The following is a 19,262-nucleotide window of genomic DNA, read 5'->3' on the forward strand; positions in this document are numbered from 1 at the left end:
TAACTAAATGGCAGTCTTTAAATTACAGAATTATTCCGACAGGCATGAATTTCCTTCTAACTCTGTAAAATGTGATATACAAGGTTGGACAATTAAGTTTGCAAACTCATCCTAGAAAAGTGCTATATACCTCATTGCTGAATATTACTACAGCTACCTTTAAGATACTCCCCCTGGGAAGCTATGAATTGATGCCAGCACTTAGTCCATCCTTCCAAACAAGTTTTAACTCTTTTTCTGGAATGACCATCAGTGTTGTCATTGTATGAGGTTGGACAATTAAGTTTGCGAACTCATCCTAGAAACAAATGCTACATACCTCATTGCTGAATATCATTACAGTCATCAGATGGCCAAGGGGAGTACTTCGAAGGTGACCATAGTGATGTACAGCAATGTGGTACATAACACTTTTTGTAGGATGAGTTCATCAACTTAATTGTCAGACCTCATGCTTCTTATCCATTTCTCTTCCATACCCATTCCTTTTCTTGATCTTGAATGTAAAAGGGTTCCTTAAGATAGCTGCTTCTTCCCTTTCTTTACTATACAGGTATGCGTGAACAGTCTATTCTCCTACAAGGGATGAATTGCAGACATTTTACTTTGAATACCTATAGAACTACATGACTCCATGTAGACTCAGGTAAATGCAACTTTCTTTTGGGAGATAAGTATCGCTCTAATCCATCTTCTTTCATCAGATAGTAGTTTCCTTGCTGACAGAATTTTATAAATGCCCATGCCCTGGTTTCAGCTGTTGATGAAGTTCAGGCCCACTTCAAGTATTGACATTCATGCCCTTGATGACACCCTCCTTTTCCTTTCCACAGTCATACACAGACATTTGTTCAGCTGTAAAATGGTTCCAGGGCTAAAACATAGACCTCTCTCTCCTCTTCAACCAGTTCAGCATATCTGTGTACAGGTTAGGTCAAAGACTTTCAAGCTTATAAATGTGAGAAAAGATTTGGATCATTTGGGGGAAAAAATGGAAAACACAAAATAGTAAATTCAGCGAGAACTTGATTATTCATTAATATTCATTAAATATGAAATGGGGATGAGTCTCTAACACAAAGCTGTCTACTGCTACATTTTATGCTGTCTATATTTTTTTACCTTTTACTAGCGTTAGGAGGGTGCTGTAATTATACCTACCTTTACAGATGAATAATCTAGGGTTTAGAAGGCTAATTAACATAGGGACCTATGTTCATATGTTCATATCCCTTCGTAGGGATATGAAGATATCTTGAGGTTATTCATATGTTTACATGTATTACTTGAACTGTGATTCTAGCTTTACAGGTATACATGTGTCAAATCCATTATATGTTTTAAACACATGTAGTTTATCTTATGTCAATTACACCTCATTAAATAACGTAAAAAAAAAAAGACATGGTACATAACTTGTCTAAGATAGCAAAGACAAAAAAACAGTGCTTCTGTCTTCTCATCTCTGAAAGATACATTCTTATCCACCAAGCCAAGTAGCAAAGTAGTGGGAAAGACATAATAGCCCAGCTGAAGTAAAGGGAGATAGAATGAAAAAGGAAGACATAAATGCAGTGCCATTTTTCTTAGGATGTTAGCACCTCCTCCTGATGTGCCAACTAACTTAAGTAAAAAGCAAAGCCCAAATTGAATTAGTTTAGTTCCAGTAATCTGGGTTGGCATGTTCTGTAGGGAAACAGATACTACCTAGCCACATTGGCAGGTGCGCCTCTAATGAGGTATCTTCTAAACAAAAATTCTGTGTGGGAAAGCCACAGATCACACCTATATTGATCAGATAGCTCTTGGCCAAAGGAGATTGGTATAACAATTGGCCTTTGAAGAATTAAGAAATATGGTGAATGCAAAACCACTAAGCTGTACACTGAAGACTCAGATTATGAATGTCTTATTCACAATTCTACCTCCATGTACAAGTAGCATATAGTAAATTCTCAAAAATTATTTATCGTGTAGAGTGTTGTTGGTACTACAGTCAAAGGCATGCTTCCTCAGACCAGATGACATTTCATTTGTTGCATTTCTAGTTCCCTGCACCAACTCACCAAAGAAGATTTTACCTTAGAACCAATAAATTTACATTTTGGACCCTAAATGATTATGAGCACACCACAGAATCTAACCAGTACAGGAAACATTCTGATTGGGAATCCATACGCCCCTGCACCAGCAATGATTAGTCAGACACACGTAGCAGAAGCTGCTGTCTGGGTCCCTGGTGATGATAGCAAACGGGCTAGAGAATTTACAAATTCTGATTTTTCAGAAAGTAAACGAAGCAAAAAAGTAGAAAGAAATGAAAAAGGCTTGAGGCATTTTTCAATGAAAGTGTGTGAGAAACTTCAGCAAAAAGGCACAACGTCATATAATGAAGTAGCTGATGAGTTGGTGTCAGAGCTCACCAATCCAAATAACCATTCGGCAGCTGATTGGCAGGCTTACGATGAGAAGAACATTAGGCGAAGAGTTTATGATGCTTTAAATGTGCTGATGGCAATGAACATAATTTCAAAGGATAGAAAAGAAATCAAGTGGATTGGCCTACCTATCAACTGTGTTCAGGAATATCAAAACCTGCAGATAGAGAAGCAGAAGCGGATAGAACGGATAAAGCAGAAGCGGGCTGAGCTGCAAGAGCTTCTCCTACACCAAATTGCTTTCAAAAACCTGGTACAGAGAAATCGTCTAAAAGAACAGCAGAATCAGAGACCTCCACCTCTGAACACCACTGTCCAGCTGCCTTTTAAACTCGTCACTGCAGACAAAGAAACAGTCATAGATTGCAGCATCTCCAGCGATAAGTTTAAATATCTCTTTAATTTCGACAACACCTTTCAGATCTACGATGACACAGAAGTACTGAAGCGGATGGGAATGTCCTTGGGCCTAGAGACAGGCAACTGCTCTCCAGAAGATGTGAAACGTGCTAAGTCCCTGGTACCAAGGGCTTTGCAAAGTTATATTACGGCCATCTCCACAGGACCTTCTTGGCTAAATCAGGGACTACTTCCGACACCTACCCAATCAGTTTCAAATTTCGGGTGGACCAATGGTGCCACCTTACCCCAAACAAGTGTAAACCGAGGGTTTTGCTTGGATACTGAAGTAGCTTTAGCAAGTGGGCAGTTCCAGGCCCCGAAGAGTCACCAGTCCAGCAGTGCTGCCTCTCACTGCTCTGAGTCCCGAGGTGAGACCCCACTGTCGTCTCAACGACAAAGACGAGGAAAATGATGAGAAGGATTCCTCTTCCCACAACAAAGAGGGGAAAAATGCTTAAAAAAAAAAAAGTTTATTGTAATAAATGTTAAATAAATGCTTAAATTTAAAAATTAAATCCAAATGGCTTTCTTATCATTATATGTATATAATAAAGTTAGAACACTATATATATGGCATACTACTTATATATAAAGGAGATGAATAGCAAAGTGTGGAGATTATCTTAAGAAGTTAGTTACCTCTGCCCCCCCCACATGGGCTAATATCATTCAACTATATTTTAAACATCTAGTCTTTACAACTGTAGTGATTGCCTAGTATTTAATGAGAAACACCTGCATTAACAAATAACATCACCTGCATTAACAAACAACATCACATAACTTTGATTTGCTCTGCTCATTTTCTCAAAAAACTTACCTCATAACATTTTCTAGAAAATATTTACTTTCATTTTTGTAAAGTTATTTGTAGTTCAATTTCCACATTTATTGTAGAGTAAGTAAAGTTTTAGATACCATAAATACATTACATACTAGAGGACAGGGGTCAGGTGTATTGTGAGATATGCCAGTGTCATTGGAAAAACTCAAAGAAAAATTTGTTTTTTTTACCATCTCACTTAAAACTTGCTGTCTTAAGTACAAAGAAGAAGTCCATTTCTTAATGATGAAGTAGATTTAGAGCTCAGCAGCCCTGTTTATTTTTAGCACTTGACCCACATTTTTTCCTTGTCACTACTGTAGGCCACATCATCTTTGATCAATAATATGAATTCACTGGAGTTGGAGTTCCTGAGGCTGTTTACTTTCAAAACCTCTGTCTTAGTAGACAAGTTCTATCAGTATAAAAAGCACAATAAGACAGGAAATTGTTATACTGCATTATGCAGTGACAAAATTTATTCCTTGAAACACTTAGAATGAACAAATACAGAGACACAAGAACATGCTTTCTACCCTGTAGACTAAGATTCATTAGGCATGACTAATGAACTTTGAAAATCATGCTAGGATGCATGTTCAGATGGCTTGAGCAGAAAGTTTATGATGTTACAAGGGAATAAAGGATAGTATGCATAAGGTAGCCAAAGTGGACCGAACTCAAAAAGAGATGAGAATTAAAATGTCATTGTGAACACCATACGAATGGAGGAGGAAGTGCTCTATCTGGGGTAGAAATTTCACTGTATTGTGCTAGGAAAGCAATAAACTTTCCTCACATTTTCATGGTAAAAATCCAATTTCTTTGAAATTATTGAGCCCCTTTTCTTTCTGTACCAGGGATATTTTTCCATTCCATGAATCCTTTTGTTTTAAATGTGCATTTATGGTACATTTTAAAGTCTTAGTTACGAAAACCCCCACAAACTGGATTTTAAAAGGTATCAAGTTACCTCTATACTTTTGAGGAAAGGCTCAAACTCTTGTTTTCCTTTTTTTTTTTTTTTTTTTGGATGAATGTGTCAAAAATGAGAATATCAGGCTTCCTTATTTTTTTTTTCCTTTTTGCCAATAGGTTACAATGGTGTTACAGTGGGATTCATTCCTACTATCATTTTCTCATCTGTAATTAGTGGTGTTTAATGGTGTCTTCTCTCTCTCTCAGTAAAGCAATGTGATTATAATTTTTGGTTTAATCATTATTTTAAAATTTGGAGTAAAGGGTAATTTGGTTTGTTGTTCTTCTGTCTGGTTTCTCTATACTACTACTCTGACCATTTACTAAAGGGGAAACGATAAAGCAAAGATCATTTACTTTTGGTAGTAAAGGAGCCAGAACATATATCATGGGATGCAACTTTAGGTCTTAAATGGGCCATGTTTCCATAGTTGAAGCTCATTGAAATGAAGAGGGAGGGAGAGAGATGCAAATGAGGAGTACTCACTGCAGAAAGCATTGACAATGAACTTTGATGCTCTGAGTGTGTTTCTTAGCGTCCTGAGTATTGGTGTCACCAAGAGGCTGATGGAGAATGTGTAATAGGAAGAAGGAGACTTACACTATATTTGGTGTTAATTTAAGAATAGGCTAGAAAAGAAGTAAATACAGCTGAGAGTGATTAGTCTACAACAATTGAGAATGGATCAAACACGGGCAGCATGCCAAGTCAACTTCTTCACCAGATGTAGCAGAGACTCAAGGGATTCATCCGAATTCAAGCCTTTCATAGAATGTGTTGAAGCCTAATCTTAGATCCAGACAAATTGCAGCAGTTCTGTCTTTTCCTCTGGAATAACTTCTACTGCATAAACGACAAACACCCTTGATACTGGGGCGAGATTAAGCCAGCACTCTAGCATCTGGCTGGACAGCTGATTTTGTTCCTCACACATTTACTTGAGTTGGCAGATCTAAAGAACATTGAGTTAAAGAGTCCTGCCTGAGAAATTCATGAGGGAGCCTTCTAGGATTTGCCCCATCACCTTTCAATATCAAAGCAAATTGTACCTGTTTTAGACTCACATAAAACTGCTGAAGAGACTGTGTCTGACACAGTGCAAAACAATAATGAAGAATTTTCATGTTATAGGGAAATGAAGTTTATTTAGGGCATAAAAATATACAATAGTAGGGGGTTGTATCCTGTCCCAGGGAGACTTGTCATTGTTACATCATATCATTTTATGTTCTTTTGTTCTTATTTTATCCTATTGTTCTGAGACTTCTGTAAATTGAAGAGTTCTCTCTTTTGCTCACATCAAAGGTTTTTTTTTTTTTTTTTTTCCCGAGACAGGGTCTCACCATGTCACCCTCAGCAGAGTGCTATGGCATCACAGCTCACAGCAACCTCAAACTTCTGGGCTCAGGCGATTCTCCTGTCTCAGCCTCCCTTGTAGCTGGGACTACAGGCACCTGACACAAAGCCTGGCCATTTTTTTTTTTTTTTTGGTTGCAGTTGTCATTGTTGTTTAGCAGGCCCAGGCCAGGCTCAAACCCACCAGCTCCAGTGCATGTGGCTGGCACCCTACTCATGGGTGCCAAGCCACATCAAAGGTTTTTCACCATATTTTAATACAGGCATTTCTAACCATATGTTTGGTTAGCATACAGCTTAGGAATTCATAGCATCATTATTATTTTTTTTTTTTTTTGAGACAGAGCCTCAAGCTGTTGCCCTTGGTAGAGTGCTATGGTATTACAGCTCACAGCAACCTCCAACTCCTGGGCTCAAGTGATTCTCGTGCCTCCGCCTCCCAAGTAGCTGGGACTACAGGCGCCTGCCACAATGCTTGGCTATTTTTTGGTTGCAGCTGTCATTGTCTGGCGGGCCCGGGCTGGATTTGAATCCACCAGCTCAGGTGTATGTGGCTGGCGCCTCAGCTGCTTGAGCCACCAGCGCCCAGCCAGCATCGTTAATGTTTAAAAGTCAAGTATGTTTTTTTTTTTTCTTTTTTGAGACAGAGCCGCAAGCTGTTGCCCTTGGTAGAGTGCTGTGGCATCATAGCTCACAGCAACCTCCAACTCCTGGGCTTAAGCGATTCTCTTGCCTCAGCCTCCCAAGTAGCTGGGACTACAGGCATCCGCCATAATGCCTGGCTCTTTTTTGGTTACAGTTGTCACTGTTGTTTGGCAGGCCCGGGCTGGATTCGAACCCACCAGCTCTGGTGTATATGGCTGGTGCCTTAGCCACTTGAGCTAGAGGCGCTGAGCCAAGTATGGGTCTTTTTAAGATTCTAAATTATTTTTCTTTGTTTTTCACTTCCTAGAAAAATGTTAATAAAACCTGATCAAAATTGGAATCATGCCAAGCATAAAAATATTAATTAAATGTATATGAGCTAGATTATGGATATGCACACTTTATACATATATTGATATATTTAGCTTATATACGTGATACCCATGCAATAAATATATATGAAAGCTCCAATATGTAAAAAGCCCTTTCTGAGGTATCCTAGATAAAACATAAGACAAAGATGATCCCTTCTTGGAGGAGTTCACAACTTATCTTGAAATGTACATAAAACATTTTAATTGAGAATCATGTTGGCTTGGCGCCCATAGCACAGTGGTTACGGTGCCAGCCACATACACCAATGATGGAGGGCTTGAGCCCTGCCCAGGCCAGCTAAATAACAGTGACAACTGCAACAAAAAATAGCCAGGTGTTGTGGTGAGCACCTGTAGTCCCAGCTACTTGGGAGGCTGAGGCAAGACAATTGTTTAAGCCCAAGAGTTTGAGTTGCTGTGAGCTGTAATGCCATGGCACTCTACCATGAGGGCGACATAGTGAGACTCTGTCTCAAAAAAAAAAAAGAGAATCATGTGACAGGCAATATGAATGGTAAGGTAGTTGTTAGTAGAATAGTGTGCATTTTTTTCATTATGAACTATCTTTGCTTATTTATGCAGCCACGGAAATATTGATAACAGACTATCTCTTATTTAAAGAAGGGTAAGGGCCACGAATATCTACTGAAACATTTCTCATTTTATTTAGCAAGAACAAAATAAGCAATAAAACACAGGCTTCCTTTGCCTTTTAGTAATTGATGTAAAACGCCGTTAGTGAGCCCATCATTTGAGTAAACCCAGGCTATATGTTCTTTTACAAAGGTGGTAAGTACTATGGCAAGTTCCAGTCCATACTTTTAAATGTGAGAACACACAAAGACCCTAAAAATAGAGGGTCCTACGTTCTGTGGGATGATTTAATGTGTAGATTGCTATAAATTCCCACAAGAAGGCAGCATGGATGAGAGGAGAGATGAAATATTCCTCAGTGTTGTAGGTTGATTCTAAGAAAAGCCAATAATCAAAATTATTGGAGACATTGCCTTAGAAGAAAAGAACTGTCAATAAGGGAAAAAATCATCAAGATTGTTACTATTTGGGTTACTCTGTGACTATGTATACAGCTTGGCAGTTAGGGGAAGGGACACCCTCCACCCTTGACTCTCCAAATTACATTTTTACTAATTAGAAACCTGATTTGGTACACTGATGTGAGGCAGCATAAATGGAGCATCAAGAGGTACTCCTGCAACTCTCATGCACTTCATCCTCATGCAAAGCAGGTAAAGCATTCCAAAGGGAAATGTAGTATTACTGGAGAAGGAATTAAAAAAGAGAAAATGAAATAGAGTGATAACTCCCCAAAGTATAGTGCACAATATGTGGTTGGTTTAGTAAGCTAATTGTTTTCCTAAATGAGAAGTCATTTTAAGAACCATCAAACTTGTAAAACCAGGGTCTACAATATTTTTTCTATGGGATAGCTTAGTTTTTGTTTCACTGCAGGGGAGAAAACATTATCAATAATTTGGGAAGGGTCATCATGGCTGTAAATAAACGAAGGGAGTATTGAGGAAAATCAGACAGAACTGACTTACTATCTTGCATCAACAAACTATGAGAAAAGCCAAGGACTGGGGAAAGGGATGTCAGGGTGGCTGTAGTTGTGTTTCCTGGCATAACCTCATTTGTCTTAAAGTGAGAACAAGTGGTCAGAATTAACCAGTGGAAAGACATATTGAGGAGATTTAGGATGTACCCTAATCCAATAGGGTTGATATCCTGATAAAAAGGTAAATTTGGAGATATATATTCGTGAAATATAAAATCATATAAAAATAAAATCATGTGAACATAAAGAGTTCATAATCATGTGAACATAAAGAGATCAAGATGATACTTCCACTTCCCAAGGAATTACAAAGATTGCTAACCAGCCTCCAGAAACTAGCATGTGACAGAATCTCCCTCCCAGGTCTCAGAAGGAACCAATCCTGCCATCACCTTGATCTCAGACTCTAGCCTCCAGATTATTTTATTATTATGAGAAAATAAAAATTGTATTAATTATTTTAATAATCATATTAATTAATTTTATTATTGTGAGAAAATAGAAATTTTATTATTTTATTATGAGAAAATAATTTTTGTTGTTTATACCACCCAGTTTAGTACTTTATTATGATACCCCTAGAAAACTAATAGAGAGGCCTAGACACCCTCTACCCTTGAATCTCCAAATTACAAAGATTTACTTCAGTTTCCCGCTCATAAAACTTAACAAGGAGAGTGAGGTGGGTCTTTTACAGTGAATTTTCCTTTTTATATATTTTTCTAAACTCTCTTGAAGATCAGAGCATTTCATCAATAAAGATTGATGAATACTTTCTAGTGACAGACACTAGAACATTGTTTTAGGCAATATTACCAAACATGGTTGAAAATAAAACAGGTAAGTGTTCATACCCTGGAGCTCAAGGAATATTGTGAGAATGCAATAAACAAATTAAATAGCATAAAATAAAGTGGATGAAGGTACAGAGTAATAAGAGTATGAGGTTATACTTATGAATATTTATGTTTCCATCTCTTTGAGCTGCACTGATTTTGGACTATCATTCCCAAAGACTCTATTAGAATCCCCTCATATAAAAGTTCACCCTTAATCTGGAACCCTTTATCTTATATCCAGGACTGGGTAAAAAATTAAGCAGATGCTCAGTATTTGCCTGTTTTCCACTTCTTAAGTCCTGTGTAATGGATGCATTGATGGATCCTATACACGTAAACACCATAATGATTCTTTTAGTGCAGGTCAATTGCACATGCCCCAAATTTGGTATTTCAGGGTAATCCTGCGTGCCCATGCTGATTCCCAGTGAGTGGTCTTCCCTTTTTCACTAGATTCTCATAATGTCCTTTTCAGATGACCGGACACAGGTCTAAGTTTCCTTCATGTGAGTTCCGTTGACCATGACTCATATCCCAGACTCAATGCCAATTATCATCTGGAAAGCCTGATGTGTTATTTAGTTCCTGGCACCCATCCTTCATGGTCTGCTTCTTATGCCCTCACCTCACTATTCTGATGTGCCATAAAAATACCAAGTGCAAGACTTCTAGTTTGGACATTCAACTAGAACAAGTTGCCGTTTTTGTGTTCTACTACTAATACCATTTCAGCTTATTTCCTCTTTTCCCTAGACTCATGTAATGATATTCTGACTTACATAAAATAGGCCCTGGCTTAGAGAAATGGATGTTTTGCACAAATGAATAATTAACAATACACAAGTAAAAGAGCTATTCTTTTTTTTTTTTTTGTAGAGACACAGTCTCACTTTATGGCCCTCGGTAGAGTGCCGTGGCCTCACACAGCTCACAGCAACCTCCAGCTCTTGGGCTTAAGCGATTCTCTTGCCTCAGCCTCCCAAGTAGCCGGGACTAGAGGCACCCACCACAATGCCTGGCTATTTTTTGGTTGCAGTTTGGCCGGGGCTGGGTTTGAACCCACCACCCTCGGTATATGGGGCCGGCGCCTTACCGACTGAGCCACAGGCACCAGCCCCATATAGCCACAGAGCTATTCTGTAAAAGTATCCTCATCTCTTCTTAAATTTTATTTCTTTTAAATTTCAGACCTCTATCATGTCTCACCTAGACTGCTAATTTTTTTTACTGATTAGCCTCCCTATGTGTGATATTATTCTTCATCCTTCATATTGCTACTAGATTATATTTGGTTAAAATATGAATATACTTTTTTTGCTTTTCTACTTGAAACAATTTACTTCAACCAGTTATTCATAGGTCTGACATTGAGAGCATAAGGAACCAATACTACAGCATGTCTTTCTCTGATTTTCAATGCCATACTCCAATCTGAGCCTCATCTTCTGACATTATTCCTTACGTTACTCCCTCTGCCTTTTCCATTTCTATGGTAGTTGAAATTCTACTCAAGGTCAATTACTAAAAGCTTCTTAAAACCTTTCTACTTGCTATGATTTGAATATTTGTCCTCTCCAAAGTTCATGTTGAAATTTAATCCCTAATGTGGTAGAATTGAGAGCTGGGGCTTTTAAGAGGTGATTAGGCCATGAAAGCTTTTCCCTCAGGAATGGATCAACCCATTTGTAGATTAATGCACTATCATGGGTGTAAAACTTAAGACTTTAGAGCCGTGCCTGTGGCTCAAAGGAGTAGGGTACCAGCCCCATATACAGGAGGTGGTGAATTCAAACCTGGCCCCGGCCAAAAACTGCAAAATATATATATATATAAATAAAAAATAAAACTTATGACTTTATAAGAAGAGGAAGAAAGATTTGAGGTAGCATACTCAGCCTCCTTGCTATGCGATGCTCTGTGCCCCCTCATGACTCTGCAGAGTCTCTACCAGCAAGAAGGCCCTCACTAGATCTGGACTCTTGACCTTGGACTTCTCAGCCTTTATAACTGCAAGAAATGAATCACTTTTCTGTATAGATTGCCCAGTTTCATATATTCTGCTGTAAGCAACAGAAAATAGATGAACACACTATTGATCCCAGAACATTACTGCCTCTTATGTCTTCCAGGGCCCTTTCTTAATATTCTTGTTACATAACTGACAACATCACACGTACTTAGATGGAAGGCTTTCTGTTTTCTCACCAGATGTGAGCTCCTTTAAGATAGTCCTGTGTCCTTTTCATCTTTGTACTATAATTCATGAACAATAACTTTCACCCTATATCAGCTGTTATTCTTCAATTGATCCTTCACATCGAAGGGCGATTCCTTCATAGATTCATATATGATCTATAAATATTGGTGGAATAAATAAAATTAAGACCCAGAATTATAAACAGCCTCCAACAGACAGATGTATATCAGTTGGAGATTTTTCAAAAACCTATCTGTGGCAAACATTCATTACCATTGGAGTGCAAATTTATGTTAATTTTCTGGAATGCAGTTGTGTCCTATATTTCAAGAACTTTGATATATTACAATTCATTGAACTGTAGTAATAAAAAGCAGCTTTTTAAAGGCAATCATAGGTGCTAAAATTAAAAAAAAAAATAGAGTTGTAAGTTATGGATACCCAACCCAAAATAATTTAAACACCCAGGCTCCAAGGTCAAGCAGAAGGAGACAGTATATACCACAGATCTCCTATCATCCTTTTTGCTAGTTCAACTTCAACTTTCAGTTAAGTTTCTTCTCAAGGAGGAAAACATGGCTCCCAACAGCTGCAGATTCCAATTTTCTCTGCTTAGCAACTCCAGAGGTAAAAAACAAAGAAATAAACAAGCAAAAACGCCTTTTTTATTCTTGTTTCCAAGAGAACATAATGGAGAGTTCTGGTTAGGTAAAACAAGAATTCTAGGATATAAAAAAGATAAATACATAAATATAACTACTATGATGCCGGGAGCCAAAACACCTCACAAAAATGCCCCTTACTAGCTTGCTTGATTTGCGGTTTTACGAACAAACTATTCTCAGGAATTCAACCACAACAGCAAAGGTACTTTCCGCTTGCGTGACTCCCCAGAAATGCACTCCCTGCCTTAGGGACTTTCCGCTAGTAGTTTTCCAGAAACTAGCCTCCTCCCCGCCCTGCTAGGAACAGCCCTTAGTTACTTCCTTGTTTATGTGCTTATAAGTCCAGCTGAAAAATAAACTCGTCGGAGCTTGATCAGACTCTTGACTTGCTCTCATTCTTTCGTGTCTCTTGTCCCCTCATTCGACTGACCCCCTTTGTTCCCCAGGTCCCCACTGAATTCCCCGCGGGTCGGGGCAATTGGCGCCCAACGTGGGGCGAGGGTACGGGGGTCTCATCGAACGTTGCTACCGGTAAGGGTACCCTTATCATTGGATTGCCGCAACCCGAAGGTTGTGAGTGAAAATCCACACGGTGATCGCTGCGCCACAAGAAGGACGTGAGTGAAGATCCGCACCGCGATTGCCGCAGAATTGCCCACCTGCGAGTCTGATCCATCAAGGTAAGAGAAAGCAACGAATTTATGGGACAAACGTTAAGTAAACATGACTTGTTTATTCAGGGACTCAAGGAGTCCCTCAAGACACGAGGAACTCGGGTAAAGAAAAAAGATGTCTATAAATTTTTTATTTTTATTGGTGATATCTGTCCTTGGTTCCCCCAAGAAGGCACTATTGATGTTCTGAGATGGACTAGAGTCGGTGATTGCCTAAAAGATTATTATAGAACATTCGGCCCCGAAAAAATCCCCGTTCAGGCATTTTCCTACTGGAATTTGATCTATGATATTTTAAAAACTTACAACCAATGGCCTGACGTCCAAGAGGTTGTTAAATAAGGGGAGAAGGGGCTTAAAGAACACTCCAGACCACCCTCAGCCTACCCTTCTGTTTCTGTTCCTATGCCTGAGCCTGACACTCCCCCCAATCCTGAACTTCCCAAACCTCCTATTAACTCCCTATACCCCTCCCTCGAGGAACCCCCTCCCGACTTCCTCTCCCCCGAAGAAACGGCCACCAGAGAAGAGGAAGCCGCTAAGTATCACAGTTCTGACTGGCCTCCCTTCCCCTCCATCCTAAATCATCCCCCTTCCTATGCTTCTGCCCCTCCAGTTTGTGCTCCGATTCTAGGCGTAGACACTCCAATTGAAAATGTCAAACGCAAATTATGTCAAGAGGTCTCCTCCCTTAAGGACTTACTCCAAACAAGGAAGGAACATTTAAAACTCATTCAAGAGTTACGTGCTTTAGAATTGGAGCTAAAAATCCCCCTCCTCTCACCCCAATATTCCATAAACATAGCTTAAAAGAAAAACCTTTAAAGGTGCTGCACGCCTTTCCTGTAACTAAAATTAAAGGGGACCCCCCTTCCGAATCAGGACCAAAACCTCCCTCCGACGGGGACGACCACCCCTCGGCAGATGACACCTCGGACAATGACCACAAGGCCTCCGACTCAGATGCTGAAAAAACTGAAACTGCTGATCAGCAGTATCGCCGCTTGAATTTCAAGCATGTTAAAGAATTAAAAACTGCTGTGTCCCTCTATGGCCCCACAGCCCCTTTCACTATATCTATAGTTGAATCTCTGAGCGAGCGGTGGCTCACCCCAAATGACTGGTTCTTTATAACCCACGCCACCCTGCCTGGAGGCGATTATGTCCTCTGGAGAACCGAATATGCTGATAAATGCAAAGAAACAGCAGCCCATAATCTTGAAAATAAAACCTCCAAGAAATGGACTAGGGATAAACTCATGGGACGTAGTCCCTATGATACTAACATTACACAAGCTAAATTTTCCCCCGGGCTCCTGGCCCAAATACAGAATGCTGCCCTCAAAGCATGGAGAAAGCTCCCTCCCAAGGGATCGGCAACTACCTCCTTGGCCAACATTCGACAGGGCCCTGATGAGCCTTATAGTAATTTCATCAGCCGCCTTACCCATGCGGCTGAGAGACTTGTCGGCCAGCACAAAAATAAAAGCGAGTTCATTAAACATCTCGCATTTGAAAATGCAAACCCTGCATGTCAAGCCACCATATGGCCTCACCGCAGCGGCAAGACCATTTCTGATTATATTAAACTTTGTGCAGGTATCGGCACCGCTCACTCCATGGGACTCGTTATTGGAGCCGCCCTTAAAGAATTTGCTCAGGGAAACAACCCAAAAACTTGTTTTAATTGTAAACAACCAGGACACTTTTCTAGAGACTGCATGGCCCCTAGGGCCAAATGACCCATACCCCCCTCCCTTTGTCCACGATGCAAGCGAGGCAAACACTGGGTGTCCGAAAGCCATTCGAAAACAGACGCCCAAGGAAACCCCTTAACTCAGAAGCAGGGAAAATTCCTACGGGGCCAGCCCCTGGCCCCCAAATGGGAACAAACCCCTGGGGCTATCAGGTTTGTCCCCCAAAACCCGCCCCCTCAAGTCCAAGCCTCCTCTCCCTCTCCCGAGCAACTGCCGGCAGCGCAGGACTGGACCTCTGTTCCTCCACCGGCGCAATACTAATGCCTGAAATGGGCATCCAAATCTTCCCTACTGGGGTTTATGGCCCCTTGCCCCCCAACACTTTCAGACTTCTTCTTGACCATGCCAGTACCACCCTGCAAGGCCTCACTATTCCCCCCGGCATCATTGATAATGATTATGCCGGAGAAATTAAAATACTTGCTTCCGCCTCCCTTGGCCCTATAACCATTCACCCAGGCCAAAGAATAGTTCAGCTAATATTACTTCCCCTCTTACCCTCCAACCATCCTTATTCTCTAAAAACCCGGGGTACTCATAACCTCGGTTCCTCTGATGCCTATTGGGTCAGACAAATCACACAAGAAAAACCCCTCCTTAAGCTACAATTAAATGGCAAAACTTTTGAAGGATTACTTGACACTAGAGCAGACGCCACAGTAATCGCCAGTAAATACTGGCCCCCTTCCTGGCCCCTCACTACTTCCCTAACCCATCTCCAGGGTATTGGTCAAACCTCCAACCCCCAACAGAATGCTGAAATCCTCAAATGGACAGATGAGGAAGGCAACACTGGTACTGTCCAACCTTATGTTGTGCCTGGCCTCCCAGTCAATCTCTGGGGCAGATATCCTTGCCCAGCTAAGACTAATTATGTGCAGTCCGAACGAAACCATCACCCACCAAATGCTAAAACAAGGGTTTCGCGCTGGTCAGGGATTAGGGAAATATTCCCAAGGAATAAAAGAGCCCATTCAAATAACCACAAATCTTAACCGCTCTGGACTAGGCATAGAAAATTTACCCTGATGGCCATTGACCTTCCTGTACCCCACACTGATAAGATTACTTGGAAATCCAATGAACCAGTGTGGGTCAATCAATGGCCATTAACTACAGAAAAATTAACTGTGGCAGCAACGTTAGTACAGGAACAGCTTACTGCTGGTCATATTGAACCTACTACTTCCCCTTGGAATACTCCTATTTTTGTCATAAAAAAGAAATCTGGCAAAAGGAGACTACTGCAAGATTTAAGAGAAATAAATAAAACAATGCTTTCCATGGGGGCTTTACAACCAGGTCTGCCTACTCCCGTGGCTATCCCCACTGGATTTTATAAGATTATAATTGACCTCAAAGATTGCTTCTTTACCATTCCCTTACATCCCGAAGACAAAGCACGTTTTGCATTTAGCTTACCAGTAACTAATTTCAAAGGACCCATGCCTCGCTTCCATTGGAAAGTTCTACCTCAAGGCATGGCCAATAGCCCAACACTGTGCCAAAAGTTTATAGCCCAAATTATTGACCCTTTTCGAACATTATGGCCTGCTATCTATATAGTTCATTACATGGATGACATCCTTTTAGCAGGAGCAGATGTTTCCCAGGTACTCCTATGTAGTCAGCAACTCTCACAGAGATTAATAGACCGAGGCCTCCAAATTGCCCCAGATAAAATTTAATTAAAAGACCCCTATTTTTATTTAGGATTTGAGCTCCACCATCAGAAAATCACCACACAAAAACTCCAATTAAAAACCAGCCATTTAAAAACCTTAAATGATTTTCAAAAACTTTTAGGCGATATTAATTGGATTAGACCCTATCTCAAACTTACCACCAGAGACCTCAAGCCCCTCTTCGACATCCTTAAAGGCGATCCTAACCCCTCTTCCCCCCGCTTCTTAACCCCTGCAGCGATAACGGCCCTAAAAACTGTCGAGGCGGCCATCCAGAACCAAGGGGTCACTTTTATCTCTTATGACAAACCCTTCTCATTCATTATCTGTGCCACACCTCATACCCCTACTGGAGTATTTTGGCAACATGGTCCTCTCTTATGGACCCACCTTCCCGCTTCCCCTTCCAAGGTTCTCGTCCCTTATGCTACCTTAGTTGCCAGCCTTGTCCGTTTAGGACACGAACAAAGTCGTCAGTTCTTCGGCAAGGATCCTGACAGGTTAATAGTACCCTATACAAAAGACCAGCTAAACTGGCTCTTACAAACCACAGATGAGTGGCCAATTACCTGTTTATCTTTTTCCGGTATGATTGACAATCATTACCCTGCCGACAAATTACTCCAATTCAGCAAAATTCACCCTTTCATTTTTCCAAGAATAACTTCCCCTCAGCCACTTTCTGAGGCATGCCTCGTATTTACCGACGGCTCCTCTAACGGTCTTGCTGCTTACACCATAGACGGACAAACCACCACTGTCCAATCTCCTTTTAAATCAGCACAACTTGTAGAACTTTATGCAGTAATTCAAGTCTTCTTAACCTTAACTAATCATCCTTTTAATCTATATACTGATAGCACTTACATTGCTCATTCAGTTCCTCTCCTTGAGACAATTCCCTATATTAAACCCTCCACCAACGCCACCCCCCTTTTTATCTACCTCCAAAAGTTAATCAACTCCAGAAATTACCCCTTTTATCTTGAACACCTTCATGCCCATTCTGATCTCCCTGGTCCTCTTGCCAAAGGAAACGCTTGTGCTGATGTGGCCACATGCCTCACCTTCCCTATTTCTGTAGACCCTATTGCAGAAGCCCAGCAAAGCCATGCCCTACATCATTTAAACGCCCAAACCCTATGGCTAGCCTTTAAAATTACCCGGGAACAAGCACGACAAATCGTTAAACAATGCCCAGCCTTTGTCACCCTACTACCCTCCCCTCATATAGGTGTTAATCCCAGAGGTCTAATTCCTAATGATATATGGCAAATGGATATTACACACATCCCTGAATTTGGCAATCTCAAGTACTTGCATGTAACTATAGACACCTTCAGTGGATTTATATTTGCTACCCTCCATACTGGAGAAGCCTCCAAAAACGTTATTGCCCACGTCCTTAATTGTCTCTCAGTCATGGGCAAACCTAAAATCATCAAAACTGACAATGGCCCCGGATACACCGGAAAAAACTTTCAAGAGTTTTGCCACCAAATGCAAATTAAACATATTACTGGCATACCTTATAACCCTCAGGGACAGGGCATCATTGAACATGCTCATCAAACCCTTAAAAATACCTTCCACAAATTAAAAAAGGGAGAATTATACCCCACGAAAGGATCCCCAAGAAACATTCTTCATCATGCCCTATTTGTCCTTAATTTTTTAAATATGGATGCCCAGGGCAAGTCTGCCGCTGACTGCCTTTGGCACCCAGAAACAAATAACAATTATGCCACAGTCCTATGGAAGGATCCACTCACCTCAAAATGGAACGGCCCAGACCCAGTTCTTATCTGGGGCCGAGGATCCGTATGCCTATTTGATACCAAAGAAAACGCGGCCAGGTGGCTGCCTGAAAGATTAGTAAAACAAATTGATAACAAGTCTAAAATCCAGGGAGAAGAACCTCCCTGAGATTATCTTTCTCCTTTCCCTTCCAGAACTACAGATTTCCGTCCATGATGCTGCCTTATCTCCTGATCTTCTACCTCCCGACACTGTGCCAACCTGTTCCAGCGGTCACCAAGCCCTTTGCTTGGCGCTTCTATTTAACCGAAAACTCGACTGATGAAAAAGGTTTCAGCCACCTCCTAGCCACTGCCGACTGCCCGCCTTCTGGATGCAGTTCTACCATTTTTCTTAATTTTACCGACTTTAAAATCCAAGCATGGCATCCCCGCCCACATCTATGTTTTTTGTACGATCAAACCGATCGCGATTGTAAAGATTACTGGTACATGCAAAATGTAGGCTGTCCCTATTACTACTGCAATATTCACCCAACCCAATATCCTGATTCAAGTTATTCCCTTAGTTCACTTCCTTACAATAGCCCCATAAGCTTTTTTACTTCCAAGACCACTACACCCTCATCATTCAAGATCCATGGGACAATAGATGGACATCCCCTGTCAAAGGCGCCATGTACCCTACCTCATACAGCTCCTGGCCTTCCAGCAAGCTATTCATATGGCACTCCCTCGTACAAATCCAACCACCCTTCATACCCAGATTCAAAACCAAGAAAACACCTTGCTTAGACAACTTGCACCCCCTTCCCCAGATAGCCCTTTTTCCTGGCTTACTCTCCTCCGCGAAGGTCTCCTCATTGCCAATATGAGCGGGCTAGGCAACCTCACCTCTTGCTTCCTCTGCACCAGTCTCAGCCGCCCACACCTTACCACCGTCCCTTTGCCATCTCCCCTGAATGCTACTGCTTTAAAAGAAACATCCTTTAAACCCCTACTCGATATTTCTCTGGTCTTAAACCCCCAGGAAGACTCTTTCATCTTTTGTTATTCTAACGCTTCTACTAAACTCTGCAACACCACTTCTCCACC

General features: G+C 40.9%; 1 protein-coding gene across 1 annotated transcript; it reads left to right on the top strand.

Annotated features, from left to right (window-relative positions):
* The first annotated feature begins 592 nt into the window (after positions 1-592).
* LOC128577840 (transcription factor Dp-2-like) lies at positions 593-3,252 on the top strand. Its single transcript, XM_053580194.1, has 2 exons — positions 593-646; positions 2,049-3,252. The coding sequence occupies exon 2, from the start codon at positions 2,116-2,118 to the stop codon at positions 3,250-3,252; it is 1,137 nt and encodes a 378-aa protein (XP_053436169.1). The 5' UTR covers positions 593-646; positions 2,049-2,115.
* Positions 3,253-19,262: the final 16,010 nt, after the last annotated feature.

This window comes from Nycticebus coucang, chromosome X (genome assembly GCF_027406575.1).
Source record: "Nycticebus coucang isolate mNycCou1 chromosome X, mNycCou1.pri, whole genome shotgun sequence".
Taxonomy (NCBI): domain Eukaryota; kingdom Metazoa; phylum Chordata; class Mammalia; order Primates; family Lorisidae; genus Nycticebus; species Nycticebus coucang.

Excerpts from the sequence above, each read along its gene's own strand:
- LOC128577840 (XM_053580194.1), top strand. The coding sequence starts at position 2,116 with ATGATTATGAGCACACCACAGAATCTAACCAGTACAGGAAACATTCTG.